An 18,662-nucleotide genomic window follows, 5' to 3' on the forward strand; every position below is an offset into this window, starting at 1 on the left:
ATGATGACGGAATAAGAAGAGGCCACATCTGAGGGGTCTGTCATGGGCTCCTGTCAGCCAAGCCTGGAAACTCTGCCTGAACGACAGGTGTACCTAACACTCAGATACCTACAGACCTGTGAGCCGGGAACAGCATTTCCCATACCTTCCTCTTTCCATTTCCCAAGCCGTCCTTGACAGGGCTGAGCTCCACGCAGGCTCCATTCATTCCGTTATTCAGCCTATGTTTGGTTGCCTCCAGAAACAGGGCTCTCACGCCTCCACCATTCCTGCTGAATGTTTCATTCTCAAGGCAGATGTTGGTTCCCACCAAATGAAACCCATTTCAAATTCTGGAACAGCTGTTTGCAAAAGCTCTGGATTCAAAAGCTGCAAGAAAAATTAGTGGTTGCCCTGAAATAGTTTATAAGTGTAGCAGATACATGGAGAAAGTTCTCACCGACTTGATCACATGCTAATTCCAGTGATTCCGTACACTGCTCTGTGAAGACCCATGGCAAATTTCTGAGCATCTGTCTTGCATTTGCCTAGCAAGTTAACACTTTTTGTCACTCCGGCAGCTTTGCAGGGAGGGGAGGGGGATGTGCCAGCCAACAGTGCCTCTCGGGTTAACCCTGCATTTGCCCAACCCACGAAAGAGGGCAGCTGAATTTAGCATTATCTGTGCAGAGTCCCCCACACTGACCTCTCTGATTTTGTCCACAGCTGGGGCACCCAGGGAGATTTCTCTACAACCCATGCGCTGCCCGCAGTGAAGGTGAAGCTGTTCACAGAGAGCACAGGCGTCCTGGCCTTGGAGGACAAGGAGCTTGGACGGGTAAGCACTCCCCACCGCAGGGGGGATCCAACAGAGCTCGGCAGAGTAGGTGACCCCGGCTGGGTCCCTAGTGTGTTAGTCACGAGATGCTGAAAGTTGAAATCCCAGGTCCTCTACCTGTTGGCTGTGTGACTTTGGGCAAGTCCCTCTTTGCAAGGACTTCTGCAAACCTCAGGTTCTCTGTAAATCTGAGTCAATAATAGTGAACACTGCAGAAGTTAGAGCAGGGCTCCCCAACACCATCAGCCCCAAACACCCTTTTTAGCAAAGACTAGGAGTGCCCCTTTGTGATCTTGGAGTGCAACTCTTAGGTAATTCACCGAACGTCCCCACCTAACAAGTTTTAAATCAAATTTCCATATTATAAAGCACAGATGCAAGCAAAGTAATTTATAATAAAATAATAATATCGATATGTAAATAACCAGGTACAAGTGCACCAGAAGCTCAAAGGAGCGGTGTTTGCTTGTTTGCTCCCCTATGGGAAATCACTGTGAATATGGTAGCTGTGAGAATTCATGATGGAGACTCTCTGTGCTGGGGACACAGTATCCCAGTGTCAGTAAAGTGATTTTCTGAAATGCTAGACAACACTTGGTAAAATTTCCTTGATTCACCAGGAAAAGGGGCAAAAATACCATGGGTTTGTGTATAAAAACAGAGGCAGGATCTAGACTCTGTTAATCATAAGCAAGTGTTATCACCTCCATTAATATAGAGTGGGAATGTTCAAGTCAGGTGGGATCCAGGATGGCTCCTTTTCGGGAGGATTATCTCACATGTGCAGAAGGTTTAGCATCCCTGACCCACCCCCAACAACACATTAAATGACAACAGAACCCAGAACCAATTATTCTGTCAACAAAAAATATCCCCCAGTTTGGGGGAACACCCCTGAGGGATGGCACTGCACACTTTGAGAACCACTAAGATAAAAGAGACGTTCCTCCTTCTTGCATCTCAGCCATTGACTCTACCAAGCAGCCAGGAGTATTTTCATAGCATAAAGTAGATTTGTCACTTGCTTAAAATGCTCCCATGAAATGCAAATCAAAACCACAATGAGATACCACTTCACACCCCTCATGATGGCTATTATTTAAAAAGCAGTAAATAACAAATGTTGGTGAGGATGTGGAGAAAGAGGAACACTCATTTCCTGCCAGTGGGAATGCAAAATGGTGTAGCCACTGTGAAAAATAGTTTGGCAGTTCCTCAAAAAAATTAAATATAGAATTACCATATGCCCCTGCAAGCCCACTTCTAGCTGTATACCCCAAAGAGTGGGAAGCAGGGACTCAGAGATATTGTACACCAACATTCATAGTAGCAGATTCACAGTAGCTGAGAGGTGTCCATCAACAGATGCATGGATAACCAAAATGTGGTATGTTCATAAAATGGAATATTATTTAGCTGGAAAAAGGAATAAAGTTCTGATACAAGTGATGGCATGGTTGAATCTTGAAAACATGCTAAATGGAATAAGGACAATATTATTTTATTCCACTTATATGAAATACCCAGAATAAGCAAATTCATTCAACAGAAAAGTGGGTTGAAGAATACCTGGGGGTAGGAGAGGGAGGGGATGGGAGAGTTATTGCTAAATAGTTATGCGATGTTTGGGGTAATGGGAAAGTTTCGGTAATGGATGGCAGTGATGGTAGCATCATATTGTGAGTGTAATTAATATCACTGAATTGCACACTTAAAATGGGTAAAATGGAAAATTCTCTGTTACGTTTATTTTACCACAGATGAACTTTTTAAAAAAATACTTCCATGATCCCATATAGGTCTTAAAATAAAACCTGAACTCGCTAACCTGGCCCGTCAGGGGCTGTGTGGTCTGCCACCTCCCCCGCCTCCTGGCTCGCCTACAGCCACACTGCTGCTGCCCCACCACATCCCGCATCCTCGGACAGCTTCCAGTTCCTGTATAAACCAAGTTCTTTTCCACCTCAGGGGGGTTCCTCTCTGCCTGGAACAGTCTCCCTGGCCCCATTTCTTCAAAAGTCAACCTTCTCCTCTGCATAAAAGCCACCTCCTTGGTTTTTGTGACTGCCCATCCTCCTTCATGCACCAACTCAGCCCCCTGTCCATGAACTCCACTGAACTTGCGCCCAGTGAGAAAGAGAGAATTTCTTATTTTGGCTTCTGTCGCCAAATAACAAATAGACTATAAAAGTCCCATGGAGATGGCAAACTAAGTCATTTTATTCACTGCTCTATACCCACTGCCCAGCACATAGACTTTCAGTGAATCCCATTTCATACCGGTTAATACACAATCCCTCCTGACAGCTGTGACTGACCAAGTCATTGAACCTGTCTGAGCCTCTGCTAGGTCATCATAGAATGAAGAGAGTTTACCCACAGAGAAGCTCACAGGCGCACATGCCCGTCAATGCCAGCAGGAGCACATTTCCCATGCTTGCTTTCTCTTCTTTTATTTTCACTTCCCCAAACAGCCTTTCCTCTATAGAACTGACCCAGAATATTACTAGGGCATAAATCACATATGAAAGTAAAACAAAAAGGAAATAGACGTGACAACAAAATCAGTGCCCTCTGATAGAGGGGAGGATAAAAGAAAAGAAGTTTAGCTGTTTTCTTTGAGAAATGGCAGGCATGTGTTTCTGTGCCCAGGGAAAGAGACCCGCACAGAGTGAGGGAAGTGGGCTGCCTTTCATTTTTCTTTAAATTAAAAAATAAATAAAATCTCAGGTGGTGCGACAGTGGCTCAGTGGCAGAGTTCTCACCTGACATCCCGGAGACCCAGGTTTGATTCCCAGTGCCTGCCCATGCAAAAAAAGAAAAACTGTCCATGAAGGCAGTCAGGAATCACCAGGGTCTTAGGGACCCAGGTATGAGTGTTGGAAGGGACAAATATAACCAATCTGCCCAGAAATGTTTATCTTGAGCCCATGGATAGATTTCACAGGACCCTTGGAATTGCTTGCAGAGTTGCATGCATGTGCCCATGTGCGCTTGTCTGGTTTCTCTAGAACACAGCATTCATCAGCTATGCAAAGCTGTTCCCACTCAGAAAAGTTGAAACCACTGGGCTATTGAAATCATTTTATTTTATAAATGAGAGACTGATTCCCATGACGGGCAGGAAACTAACTTCAAAAACCACCCAAATAGTTGGGGGCCCGTGCAACGTGCATTTACCACTGTCTTAAGAACTGTACTGCATCCCTTCACTTATTCACCACCACGACCTTAATGGGGCAGGGACAGTCATTTCCCCTCTTGCACAGATGAGCAAACTAAGACCCAGAGCGGTTCGGTAAATTGCCAGGAAGAATGTCAACTCATCTCCAGGGCTATTTTCACTACACCACATCGTCCTTAAGCAAAAACATAGACACAGCTCTGCTGTTGTAACAAAGGCCCCTCATCTCCTCCAGTGCCATGACAGATTGCCCCCATACTAGCGTAATCCTCCTTTGTGCCACAGAAACTTTCCACCAGTGCAGTGAAGCTGGCCTGCCTGCCCTCACACTGGCTGGGGGCCCTCTGCCTGCAGCCCTTCCCCAGGAGGCAGCTGCGTGGCCAAGCAGTGCTATCCTTTTAAAGCTGGGCGATTCCTGAACCCCTTGGGAGAGTGTTTCTGAACTCAGATTCTTCACAAGTTCAGCAGGACACAGCCACATTCATAGCTGGGATGTACATTCATGCAATCCACCACTTTTAGTTTGTTTCATTTTAATAAGGAAGTTTCATTTTTATTCCGCTTTTTAATTGAAAAGTCAATTCAATTTAAAAATTATAATTAATGAAATGAATTTTGATTTAATGCAATTAAATACACATTATGAAAAAAATTAAAACCACACAAGTGGATGTATAGTGAAAACTAATGATCCTTCCCACCTCACCTGACCATCCCTCTTCAAAGAAAATCCTTGTTTTCGATTTATCATGTGCATCCTTCCCCCAAAATTCTATGCATGTCCAGGTATAAAATATACCAGGATGAGTGCAAAAAAAAAAACCCTTTAAAAATAAGAAAACACAATTGGAAATACTGTTCTGCACTTTGCTTGAAATATCAGTATATTTGGAAATTATTCCACAGCCCATAGTGACCTCAAAGCTGGGTAGTATTCCATGATGTAGCTGTATCTTATTTATTTAATGAGTCCTCTATTGATCATTTTTTAGATCATTTGTGCTACTTGGCTGTATAAAAAAATGCTTGTGTGAATATCTTCAATGTATACACGTGTGTATACTTACAGGATAGATTTCAAGAAAATAGACTGCCAAATGAAATTCTAATTTTGACAGATGCCATCATATTGTCCTCCAAAGAATGTCTACCAGTTTATACTTCATGAACAGCATAAGAGAGTGCCTGTTTCCCCACGCCTTTGTCAACCCTGCACCATTATCAAACTTCCATACAACGAATCTGATTGAGGACCTGCTGTGTCTGGTTATTTGTACTACGTACTGAGGCAGCAGAAAGAAACAGAGGCAAAAAAATCCTTACCCTCACAAAGCTTAAGGGGCACAGATCTCAACCTAGAAATTATAGCACAGTAGAGGAGACCACACCTGGTGGGCACATACCCAGTCTTGGAGCAGGGATGTGCTACCTGGGGGCACACAAGGGGGTAGGAGGAGATATAATAGTCTGAGTCTTGGAGGGGATCAGCCAAGCAAAGGTTTTGAGGAGCCATCCCCAGAGGAAGCACCTGTATGCCCAGGTAACTGAGAGAGCTGAGGCTGGCTGGAGTGCAGTGTGCTGCTGGAGTGGGTTGTGGTTCCCCCATCAGCAACCCACATCAAAGCACAGCACACATGAGCCTCAGCCAAGATGACGGAGTGCCTGATTAGCAGCCTGGAATGCCCAGATGAGGTGTCTGGTCTGCTGGCAACTCATGTGCACCCAGAAGGACCCTAATAATTCAACAGGGCTGACACATACAAAAGAGTCACGGGCCAGTCCGGGAGCAGGAGGGGTGGAGAAGAAGAGGAAGGCGTTGTGCGGTGATCTCATCTCCCCATCCAGCCGGCAGAGGAGGCCTCCCAGGGAAGGGCCACGTGGGGAAAGAAGTCTTTGTGGAGCGACCAGTAACGAGATGCGGCCATTTGCATCGGCGAATGGACACCATATTGCCAATGGGAAACTCGCCCAGAATCCATATGGTGGAAGGACTGTTAACGAGCTCTGGATGCCTTGATTTTGCCAAATGGGCAGGAGCAGAAGGCAGCCAAGGGCCTTTTCTGTTGCTCCTTTGGCCCTGGCTGGGGTTTCTTTTGCCAGCCCGTCCCCCTTCCTTACTTCCCAGCCATCACGCCTCCCTGCATCCCTCAGACCAAAGGAGCTCAGGAGAGAGGGTCAGCTTGGCAGGGATCTGCAGTTCTCTCCTTTCCTTCTTCCAAAAGGCTGAGGCCCCAGGATGTGGGACCTGACACCTGGTGGCATGTACAGACCAGGTGGTGTCTTGAGGGAAGAGAGAGGTCTGCCAACTTACTCATTTACTCTCAGCCACCTACAATATATTCACAGTTCACTGGCACCAGTTAAGTGAATTTGTACGTGTAGCTAAATTAGCCCTCACAGAATGGACACATGGCCTAAAAAGATTCTTTTAAAAGACCTGTGATTTGAAGATAATATTAGTAATGCAAGCCTGACAAACAAGAAACTGGAGGAGTTGACATTTCTCTTGCTAGCAGAGTCTTGTTTTCCATATCATGAGATAAAAACAAATGTCAGGGTAACCAGATAGGATAAGACATCAGTCAAAACATTTTGAAATCATTTAAAAGACTACTTGCACTATGGATTTATATCCACTGTCATTAACAATGAGCCTTGCCCTAGATATGTGTGGTACCTTAAAATGTTACCTAATAATAATTCAAAGCCATTTAAAAATAACAGTTTTTTCATCTTTTGGCCATCCTTTTAAAACTTCTTTGTTTAATATACATTTAATGTATTAGTACAAAATAAACTTTTATCTAATGTAAAATGTTACCATGCAAACATCAGAATACTCACTTCAAAATATTTTACTGAAGTAGGGCATGATCAAAATACTTTGGCACCCTCTGATCTGGAAAATCAGGCTTTCCAGTATTTCAATCACGTCATAAGACATTGGATAGACTCAACATTTGTGTTTAACAAGAATATATCAGTTTTCTTTCATTAAAAAGAGGGAAGTTGATGGAAAAACAAGAGCAGGCCTAGAATCAGAAGGGGGAGGAAATCAGCCCAAATGAGGCATGTCAAGGTGGAGTGATGTTTTGTTTTGTTTGTGCCATGGTCTCCTGGTCCTGCTGGAGCTCTTCTCTTGTAGGCAGGCACACAGAAAACTAGATGCTTCGACCCTCCAAGCATGGGCCAAGCATCTACAATTGCAGTAAAGCCAACATAGACTCTGGAAGGCCAGTGTCTTCAGCTGAGACTCTGAGCCCCTGAGTCCCTCCCATCTCCCTCAAAAGGTGAAGGAAGCCCAGGAAAGGACCCCCCTTCCCTGAACCTGGAGAAAATAGATGCTTTGAAAACAGAACCAAAACAATGTGCGACAAACCAGGGCACACTGCCATCACAGAAGCTAAATCTTAGCAAGCCCAGCTTTTGTTGTGCCTATATTTAGTTCACGTTCCCTTAGTTTAGGGGATTTTCCAAATATTTCACTCCTCCCCAAGTGCATGTTCCCCAGATCCCATGTGGTTCTGAGGACTCCCTCGTTGCAACATGTAAACACGATTTTCTGAGTTATGCCTCTTGCTTGACTCACAGCATCTGAGAGGATTAGAACTGGGGCAGAGAACCCCAAATAAAGTGCCATTTCTGAACCACTATGGTGAAAAGTGTTTTCTAAGAGCTATCCTCCAAGCTGTACATGCCTCCATCTGTGCCAGGCCAAAGTTGGGTGTGGTGCAATAAAATTTCAAGTCAAGCTGAAATGTGCAACCCTCTCTAAGTCTCACAATTTTCATCTATCAAATAAGTCCCTTCCATTTTCCCCTGCAGCCTTTAGGAATTCCACCTCTCAGAATAATGAAAGAAACCCAAAAGAATGGGAAAAAAGTAGACTGGAATTGCTATCTAATGTGTAAGGGTATGTCTTCCTTTCATACATACATCTTCTTATATGAAGATTATGAGATTACCATATGGAAAGCATTCTCTCTTCTGGGTTGCTCTAATAGCAGTGAGAGATTGCACTGAACTTTAGAAAAGTAAAAGCAGAATCACAGAAATCACAATCTGTACTTTGATAGAATTAGCCAGGAAGAGTGAAAAGAGAGCAAGAGGATGCCATGTCTGTCCTTAGGCAGGGCTGGGTGGTAGAAGCCACCTAAGGTTGGTAGATGGAACCTTGGATGCAAGTCCAACTTGGACGCAAGTCCAACGGCCAGGACTTCACTTCATTTAACTGCTTTCCTGCTGACTGTGGGACCTCACAAGTCAATCAACTTCTCAACATCAAAGTTTTCACATCTATGACATCATGCCCATAAAAAATGCTTCTATTTTCTGGCTAAAATGGTTATCTTTTTTCCCTTACAGGTTATTCTCCATCCCACCCCCAACAGCCCCAAACAGTCAGAGTGGCACAAAATGACAGTCTCCAAAAACTGCCCTGATCAAGATCTAAAAATCAAACTTGCTGTGCGAATGGATAAGCCTCAAAACATGAAGCATTCTGGGTAAGCATCTCTTCTCCAAGTGGTGACACTCATCCTCTCATTTCTTAGAATGAAAACAATAACAACAGGGCAGGCCACGATGGCTCAGCAGGCAGACTTCTCGCCTGCCATACCGGAGACCCGGGTTCGATTCCTGATGCCTGCCCATGTAAATAAATAAATGACAACAACAGGGGGGAAAACTGGCTTTAGAGAACTACATATGAAGAAATATAAAGGATTCAATTAAAATATTTGACCTTGATATTTACTATAAGTTTCCTTAGGTTCTTATAATAACAGTATTTACATTTTTGCTGTCATGGTAGAATAATTTCCTTCTTCTCTTTCTCTAATAAGATTGCAGGTGTGATTTAAAACTCTCCTAGAAGCATACTAGGTGTTTGTGGTTTGGGGGTTTTTAGGCTTCGTGTACTTTCTTGGAGGCATCCAAATCTTTCAAACTTTACAAATTACTTACTTGCGCCTTCGTCAACAGCCACACCCATGAAGTTTGATCAGTTGCCACCTTCAAACAGTCAATTCAGATTGAACCAGTTGTAGCATTTAGTAGGGCTTTTTAATTAATTGATCAAAAATAATAAATTTATGATCATCTTTATTTTCTTAAGGTTTGAGAGGAATGACTAATTAAGTAATTTCAAGTTGGGCAAAAAGGAAAGTATAATATAGTTTTATTTTACAGATCAAACCAATGATTGGTACATAAAGCATAGACAAATGGGTATAGGTTAAGCAATGATGTCCTAGCCTTAAATCACTTGGACCCTTCTATCTCCAAAACAGTTTCACTTAGAGAGTAATGGCCCATGTAACATTGAATAAGAGACTCTTTCACCAAAAGAAGGGAATGGGTTGTTTTCAAGTAATCTGCAGGTGCCATTTGCCAACTGGCTATCATGCTCTTATCCCCTTTGGTTAGTAGAAAGTGCTGGTTAATTCTCTTTGGGTATATGTGCTTATGAGAAAGCTTGAAGTGGTAAAATTGCTGTCAGAACTGAGGACTGGTTGTATATCCCAGAGGTTTATGGCATTCAGAAGCCAAGTATCATGGCCTAGTTATAGATAAGCACAGCTTTAAACAGCTTTCGCCTTATGAAGGAGGCCAAGAAGGAGTGACCAGGACAGGAAGGGGACAGCCCAGTGGATGAGCAGACCACGGCCCTAGCCTCTGCACCTTGGAATTCTAGGGAGCAAAGGAAGCCCAGCTGCAGAGGGAGGGAGGCTCCTGGTCAGGGCAGCAGAGGAGACCAAGGCACGGGGGCTCAAGACAAAGCAAAGGTCGTCCACAAGCTGACGCCCATTAGTGAACCTGAACTTTGCCACTGACTTGGGGAACTTCTATTTCTGAGGTCAGCTCTTCTTCCTTTTTATCATACCACACAGGGTATATATATTCCCAAAATATTCAGCGTAATTTCTCTTTAATGTCACTTCCTTTCAATGGTAAAATCCTAGCTTCAAGACAACAGGGTTGAGAATTCTACTTGGCTCGTTTGGCACTCAAAAGAAGATCTTGCTTTTTAAGCAAAAGACTGCCTCACAAATAAATACTCAGCAAACATTTGCTACAGGATCTAGAGCATGAGTGAGTGGGATGGAAGGAGGAAAAGGGAGAGAGAAGAGGAGAGGAGGGCAGACCAGAGAAGAGGAGAGAAAGAGTAAGAATATTAATGAATATATTTGTCCTTCAAACTCCCTCTTTTTAAAAATTTCCTTAAAAGAATCAATAGCTTGACCCACTTTCCAGTCCCCCGGAAGCCCTACAGTAGGAGTTTTACAAACATTCTCTCATTCAATCCCCACAGCAACCACTTGACATAGGTTTATTTTCCCCACTGGATGAATTCCCATTCCCACATCCTCTTCATTTACTCTAGTGGAAACTGAGCTAAGTGAGTTGAATTCAGTAATTTTTCTGTCAATTCATTTGTAAGGTCATTAACATGTTTCAAGCTACCTTGACCCCACTCATGACAAAAAGAAATGGGATGCTTACACTTCACAGGTTCCGTAGTTCTTTCGGATCTCTGCCAGAAAATACAACAAACAACGGAGGCCTTAAAAACACCCTCAGACACAAATCTGGGGTGGCGGGTGCGGCAAAACCTTAGTTGCATAAGGGATGATTCAGGGAAGGTAAAAATGTTTATGGACTACTTTTTTCCCCATATAAACATAAAATAGCTTTACTGACCCCCCACTGTATGGGGTAACAAGAGCAGAAATACAGCAAAGTAACAGTGGAGAAAAGGGAAAAGGGAATAAGATTTTAAGATGCACAACTAGAATTGTAAAATGTATCCACTTAGTTTTTTTAAGACATTAAAGGAAAATCAGAATTACTGTGAATTACTCCTTGTTGGCGGACTGTGGTTCCTTGGAGAAACCACTGGGCCACTTAGAATAACTCTTTTTATTGACTAGAAAAATGTCAGGAGAAAATTAGCACTGCTTTTTTACCTTAAAAATGAATATCTGGTCATATTTTGGAATTAGCAACTTTGCACCCCGTTGGAAGGGAGGGATGCCCCCTCTATGAATACAGCAGGGGATGAGCACACAACACCTGGCACTGAATGTGTGAGTCAGCAGCAGTTCACAGGTCCCCAAAACTCACAGCCCTGGGAGGGGGTTGCCGCACAGGGCCACACGGGGATTGCACTGGGAGCAGAGTGAGCAGTCAGTGGCTGGGGGAGGCAGGCTTTGTCGGATCAGGGGTTGGGGTGCCCTCTGGTTCCCACAGGAGGATGTGACTGACTTGTGTGAATAATTCCACGGGCTGGCAAGGGACTGAAACCCACTAGGCAGGGAGAAGCAGGCACTGCATTTGGTCTGTTTGATAATGAGGGTTGCTTGTTTAGGGGACTTAGTCATAGGGTCATAAAGGGGAGAGAACTTGTAGGTAGGCCATTTAAGGCCCTCCCCATTTCAGATGTGAAGGCAACACATAATACTGAAATTCAATTTCAGGCCGTACAGTACAGCCACTCCTAGACAGCCTTCTTTTACATCCATACGGTGTTCTCAAGCCCAGGAAGTACACTCACATGCATTGTCTCACTTCGCCTGGCTACAAGGATTGGGTATATTGTTGTCCCCTCATCTGACTTAAGGGCCCCTCCCTTCACCCAGCTGCTCAGGCCAAGAATCTTGGAGTCAACCTTGACGTGTCTCCTTCTCCCTCGTTCTTCATGTCACCCGTCATCAAATTTTTTTCACTCCACCTTCAAGAACAATCTAGAGTTGACCCCCCACATCACCACCTCCATATCATCATCCGAATACACGCCACCGTGTCATATCCCCTGGACTTTGGTGCACCTGCCTCGAAAGCAGTCCCCCTGCTTCTGTCCTTGCCTCCCTGTAAACTGTCTCCTGCACAGAAGCCAAACTAACGTTTTCAAAACACAAATCAGATTCTGCCACTCCAGTGTGAAAAACCCTCCAGTGATTCTCATTAAAAATAAAAAAGTGTCCTTAGCCTGGCTACAAGGCCTCATGAGATAAGGGCCCCACTATCGTTTTGACCTTGGCAACGCTGCTCTCATCTCACTGACCTCCTTGCTTTTCTTCAAGACGCAAAGTATACTCCCAGCTCAAGTCTCTTGTCCCTGCTGTTCCCTCTGCCAGGGATGACACCCCACTCCTCACACCCAGATGTCGACGTGACTCACCCTGATTTCTGCAAGTCCCTGCTCAAATGTCAACTTATCAGAGTGTCTTACTTATTTTCAATCAGACAGAGCACTGTTACATGTTATATATCTCTGTGTTTATTGGCTTGTGATCTGTGCTCCCCACTGAATTATGAGTTTCAGATAGCAGAGACATTTGTCTCCTTTGTACACAGTAACTAGTACAGTGCCTGAAACATAATAAAAGTCTAATAAATTATTAGTGCGAATGAATATTGGAATGAATCCCTACTTTTCATATATGGAAACTGAGGCTTAGAGAGATGAAACCTTGCCCCTGTCAGAGCTGGGGCTAGAATCGTGTTATTCATTTCAGTTCAACCTTAATGGAGGAAGCCCTGAAACCAGAATAAAACAGAATTCTGTAAGGCTCTATTTAGATACATTCAGAGAACTAGAGACCACTAATGAGGAGTAATTAATAGTAATTCTAACTTTCCTTTCATGTTTTAATAAACCTGAAAGAGGATACAATTTATAAACCTTGCTATGGTTCTTAAAATCCTCTTACCTGTGGAATTCTTAGCTGTGCCGCTTCTCTAGACCTCTCATTCTTCAAAGCCATCACACCCCTCTCCCCTTCTCATAAGTCTCAAAGACACCACTCAGCACAGTAATCAAACCAGACTTCCTGGACCAGCTAATTGAATATATTTTAGGATTCCATTTTATCTCTCTTGTTGTCTTATTATCTATAAATGTCAATTAGATCAAGTTGGTTGATGGTATTGTTCAAATCTTCTATATCTTGACTAATTTTTTCTCAACTATTGAGAGAGATTGAAATCTATGACTCTAACTGTGGATTTGTTTATTTCTCCTTGCAGTTCCATGGATTTTTGCTTCGTGTATTTTGAAGCTCTCTAATTAATGCGCAAACATTTAGGATTTTTATCTTCTCTTGATGAACTGACTCCTTTATCATTATGAAATGATCTTCTTTATCCCTGCCAATATTCTTTGCTCTGAAATCTGCTTTGATAGTAACTTCGCCTCTCCAGTTTTCTTTTGATTGATGTTAGCATGGTATACGCGTTTCTGTTCTTTTTTTAAAAGCCTATTTGTGTTTTTATAGTTCAAGTGTGTTTCTTGTTGGCAGCATATAGTTAGGACTTGTCTTTTAATATGATCTAAAACTCACCACCTTTTAACTGAGTGGGATATTTAGTCCATTACATTTAATGTAATTATTGTACAGTTAAGTTCAAATTTTTATCTTGCTAATTTTTTATTTGTCTGTTCTTTGTTGCTTTTTTTCCTCTTTCCCCTCTCTTGGATTGGATATTTTATGACTCTATTTTTCCTCTTTATCATATTATTATCTATAAATGCCAATTCTGTCAAACTGTCTAGACTGGAATCTTTGGCACTACCATATACTAATAGTGGACACGTTGTTTAACATGTTGTTCCTCAATCTGCTCAGTATAAAATGGGGATAGCAATAGTCCTTGCCTCATAGGGATGCTGAGAATTAGATGAGCTAATAAACATAAAGCATTTAGAACAGAGCCTGATACATGGTAAGAGCTACAAAAGTGTTAATAGTACTAGTTATTTGCTTTCAGCCATTCTTTGCGCTTTTTACCAGCCTGTGTATCTCCCAGCATTCTGAACTGCTGCAAAGACGCTAAGGGACCTGGGGTCTCTGTGCCTCTCTCTTCTTCACTCCCCAAGGAAAGGAGGGAGGCATCCCAGTAGGACTCAGAGTTCTTATCTTCTTGTGACTGCTCTTCTTATAAGAAATTCTTGTAAAGAGTTTCTGGCTAATCGAATGCCCTGCCTCCTGACCACTTGTGATGCGCAAGGCGGTATGGTGGCATGGGGACTCGGGAGAGCATAAGTGGCACTGCTGGGACTCACTCTCTGCCTAGACCAGAGCAGCACCAGCTCCTTGTTTTCTAGGCTCTTCAGTGACTTCTGTCCCAGCAGCCCCTTGAGATGATGAAACCTGTGCCTGTTCCTGGCCTCTGTGTCTCTCTCCTTACCCCTCTGTAAGGTGCCCAGGGGCAAGGGATTCTGGCAAATGACCTGGAGGGGGTGGCAAGTACTCTTCTCCCTGCACTGAAGATTCATTGCCAGGTATCCTGGGAGGAGACACAATAAGTATATTTACCCATGAATGACACTGAGCACCCACTACGGGCAAGCCAGGTGCTAAGCACGGTAGATACTGAATAAACACAGCCAAGTTTACTAAATACACAAACTCATACGAAAGAAGACTGGTCAGTTTTTTTTTTTAAGAAGAAAAAAGAAGTTGCAGCATTGCCATGGGTGCTGTCCTGCCAAGTAGTCCTAGAGCAGAGGGATGCTGAAGCGAGGTGTCCATGGAAGCATGGCTCAGCATTTGTTTGGAATTCCTGGGACTGGAGTTCAACCCAAGCACATTATCCTCTTATCTTTGTAGTAACTTATAGTTCACTCTGGACTCTGACGTAATGAACATACCCTGAGCAGATGACAGAGATGCCAGTGACCGCACTGTTATGGTTTGTGGGGAAATACTACAAGTGAGGATACATTCGAATTCTGATGCAAAATACTCCCTGGAGCTCCAAAACCAGAAATGTGTATCTCAGTTTATTTTCCTAACATGCATATACCCAAAACTAAGTATAAATTCACTAAAGAATCCAACAATTAGCTATTTTAATGCTGGTAGTTGCATGCTCTTTCCACTAGGGCTACTATTTCTACGGCTAATACTAACACTAATAATAATGCTAACATTTATTGAGCACTTACTATGTGCCAGTTGCTATGCTTAACACTTGACATGCATCATCTCAATTAGCCCTCACCACAACCCTATGGAGTAGAAACTATATTATCCCCATTTTACAATGGAGGAAATCGAGGCACAGGGCAGCTAAGCCAGTAGACAGCTGATGGCAGGACCAGGATTCCTAAACCATATCTGAGATTGTAAGCACTAGGCTAAACTACTGCTCAGTACACATGAGTGCTGATTTATCTATTGGTAAATCCAGATTTCCATGTGTCAAGCCAGCCTGAAGCGAGAGTTGAGAGCCACTAATACCCACATAGATGGATCTGTCTGTAGTGTGAGGAGCTAGAGGGAGGGAAGCCACCTGTATGTCTGCAGTAACAGAACTTCCATCTGCTTCAGGTACTTTGCATTCTGTTTAATGAGCATGTTTCAACCTAGGAAGAGGCAGAGCCTGAGCCGACTAGACAGAAACAGTGCATTGCAGCCCTTAGTTTTTCTCAGTTTTGACACCTTCTGGTATGTGCCAAATTAGCAATGAATTCTGAGGAAAACCTCAGAGGGAAAGCCCCTCCTGCGTGCAAACCAACCGATACTTTCCAAAGGAGGGTTGTTAATTTTTCTGTGATCCCTCTCAGCTTTCCCATTTGGAGACTCTTAACCAGAAATCCTCTGTGCAATTGGAATAGCAATTCATATTCTCATTTCAATAAAGAAAAAAGTTTGTCATCTAGGATGAGAGGAACGAGAGCTCATAAGAGGATGCTCTGGAATCAGACTCTTCTGAGTTTAAATTTGGCTATGTCATTCACCAGCTGTGGCACCCTGGGACAGTTACTTAACCTCAGTTTCCTCAACTGTAATACTTGTACATGTAGTAGCAGTTGTATACTGATAATAGTTAATGATAAGTATTGTGCCAAGCATTATTTTAAGCATTTTATATTTCATTAACTAATTTAGCCCTCACAACAACTCTCAAAGTCGATGCCATTGTTATGATCCCATTATACAGATGAGAAAATTAAAGTAAAGAAAAGTGTAATAACTTGCCCAATGTCACCCATGATCCAGGCAACATGACTTCAGAGCCAAGCTCTCACTCTCCCTATAAACCACCCACCCCATGGGCCTAGCACAGAAGACTAAACTTCACTAAATGGAAGCCATTTTGTTATTTTAAAGGAAAAGTTAGCAATTCAATATGAATTCCTTTTCTACCTCCAATCTCATCAATTAAAACTATAAATGTTAGTCATCATAACTGCATTCATTGTTTCAAATTTCTTTATATGGAAATTAAAAATGGGAAGGAGTGCCTGGCTATAACTCCAGGAAAGTGTGAGATTGTTACAACCTTGCCCATCGTTACTAAAAATACAAAGAAAAAAATGTGCTCACTTTCTATATTTGATTTTCGATGTCATCTTTTTCCCTATGTATATATGTCCACGGAGACTTTTTCCCTTTGCTTAGCTCTTATTTATTGCTGATAATGATGTCTTTTCTTCTGTACAAAGATACAGTATCATAATGACATTGATCGTATATCTCCTTCCTGCCATGGCCTGTGCTTACATTTCATAAGAACAGTCTCATTTAATCGTCACAACACCCCTGAGGTAGAGGACCCATCAGTGGCCATTTAACAGAGAACCTAGAGCTTATATAACCTGCCTAACATCTTAGGGTAACTGGCAGAATGGAAACTGAAGTCAGGGCTCTGAGTCTTCCATGCCAATGACCTTCTCTCATTAGTCCTGGGTAAGCCCTATTTTATGTCCCTAATACATTAATACATTATTATTTCAAGAAACTTAAAAAGCTGTTATCCAGGACAGCCAGATGATGTGCATAGCAATAGAGCTGACCGTTCTGGCTCCCAGCAATAGCACAGGGCTGCTGAGCTTACTGGCCACCCTACCTGCCCCACGGTCTCAGCCTGGGTCCAGCCCCCATCGTCCCTTACCTGCACCACAGCAACCGTCCCCTCCCTGATCTCCCTGACTCTCTTGCCCCTTCTACCTGCAGTGCATTCTTCACCCAGCAGCCAGCGTGATCACCTTAATATAGAAATGTAATTGTCACTCTTTGGTGTAATACCTTTCCATAGTTTCCCATTCATATGTAGAATGAGCTTACTAATGACCTGATTTACCCTCTCTGGCTGCTATGTGATGAAAAGTAGAAGCAGGGATGCCAGTTAGGAGGCTTTGCAGAGGTCTAGGTCAGAGATGATGGGGAGCGGCAGTGGGGCTGAAAAGAGGTGGTGGATGTGGAAGTAGAGCTCAAAGAGCGTGGGGACTACGTGCGTGATTTTAGGCAATGCTTTAAAATCTCATCAGACATCTTTGTAAATATCAACCTGGTTTCTCAAGAGCAAGGCATTCAAAACCAATTGTAATTTAACAAATATCTATTGACCTTCTACCATATATCAGGAACTCTGCTAGGAATTTAGAAAGCAAGCAAACAAGGGACCTAGCCTCAGGGAGCAAATGGTCCAATAGGAACAATAAATATGAAAATAAATAGATTATATCAGTATGATAATTATAACAGCAGAAATAGCTATCAGGCCAAGGAGGTGACGACTTCAAGTCTCAGATTTAAACTTAAGAAGAATATGAGTTATGACACAGGGGACAGTGAGGAGGCATTCCAGGTAGCAAAACATGTGCAAAGCTGTGGAGGTGTGAACCTTTATGGTGCAGTCAGGAATTATAGATAATATTTAAGATCCGTCTAGGTAAGCAGGACAAGATAATGAAGAGCATTTTAGGCCAAATCAAGAAGCTGGACTTTTTCCCATAGACTAAGTTTTCCCAAAGTATATTCATATCATTCATGATACTATGTACTTCGTCTTAGTAATATGTAGACAAGCCCGTATTAGTTAATGGTGACACATTTTAATGTGTTTCATGTAATATACAGTTCAGTATATCAAGCCTATGCTATCAAGTTTCCTTTCAAAGTAAATGTGTTTATGTTAAGTGAGTCAATTTAAAGAAAAATATCAAGTGAATCATAGTACACTTGGAGTGATATGGGACAAACCATGAAAATAGAATGCACAGTTGAGGATACCCATAGTATGGATGGGGGGACCCATCGAAGGCGTTTCGGTAGGGAAAAGACCTGGTTGGATTTGCCATTGATAGACTCATTCTTTTGGCCAGGAGAAGAATAAAAATTACTTCTTGTGTCCTTGAAACCAGTGAAGAGGTCCTTCTATGGTTGTCCATGGAAGCAGAAGTATAAGGTGGGACTAAAGTAGAGGAGGTGTGAATTGGAAAGACTGAGTAGATTGAAGAAATTTCCAGGAGGTAGACATCAATTACACTTGGCGGTTGAGGTATAAGACTGAGGAGGCATTCCAAATTTGAAATGGGAATGACTTCCAAAGTTCTGGCTTAATGGTCTGAGCAGAGTGTTGCCACCAGCTACTCCTAAATAAGAGCCTTTGAAATATGTAGAACAGTATAAATGTTCATTAGTTTCATTCTGCTTTCTGTTTTAAGGCAAAAATTCTCTTTGACTTTAGGTAAAGTGAGGGTTAGGAGTTAGCCAGTTAGTTTCTGATACCAGGGAAAGTCAGTTTTTGGAACCTGAGCATTTTAATGCACTTGAGTATAATTCTCTCTCCTTTTCACTTGATCCAGAAAAGCCTGAAGCACCAGCCTCACTTCCTTAATCAATGCCAGGTTAATAGCTAACAATCCAC

The 18,662-nt window shown here is 42.7% G+C and overlaps 1 protein-coding gene and 1 long non-coding RNA gene across 3 annotated transcripts in view; one reads left to right on the forward strand and one right to left on the reverse strand.

Moving 5' to 3' along the window:
- The window catches only part of CADPS (calcium dependent secretion activator), a 494,336-nt gene that overhangs the window by 303,528 nt on the left and 172,146 nt on the right, over positions 1–18,662 (forward strand). For both annotated transcript variants that reach the window (XM_077128802.1, XM_077128801.1), the window contains exons 7-8: positions 706–817; positions 8,367–8,506. In XM_077128802.1, coding sequence (XP_076984917.1) covers positions 706–817; positions 8,367–8,506 — 252 coding nt within the window. The remainder of the gene's footprint in view (positions 1–705; positions 818–8,366; positions 8,507–18,662) is intronic.
- LOC143656976 (uncharacterized) overlaps positions 1–18,662 on the reverse strand; it is a 48,471-nt gene that overhangs the window by 24,031 nt on the left and 5,778 nt on the right. The gene's annotated exons all lie outside the window — the stretch shown is intronic.

This window comes from Tamandua tetradactyla, chromosome 15 (genome assembly GCF_023851605.1).
Source record: "Tamandua tetradactyla isolate mTamTet1 chromosome 15, mTamTet1.pri, whole genome shotgun sequence".
Classification (NCBI taxonomy): Eukaryota; Metazoa; Chordata; class Mammalia; order Pilosa; family Myrmecophagidae; genus Tamandua; species Tamandua tetradactyla.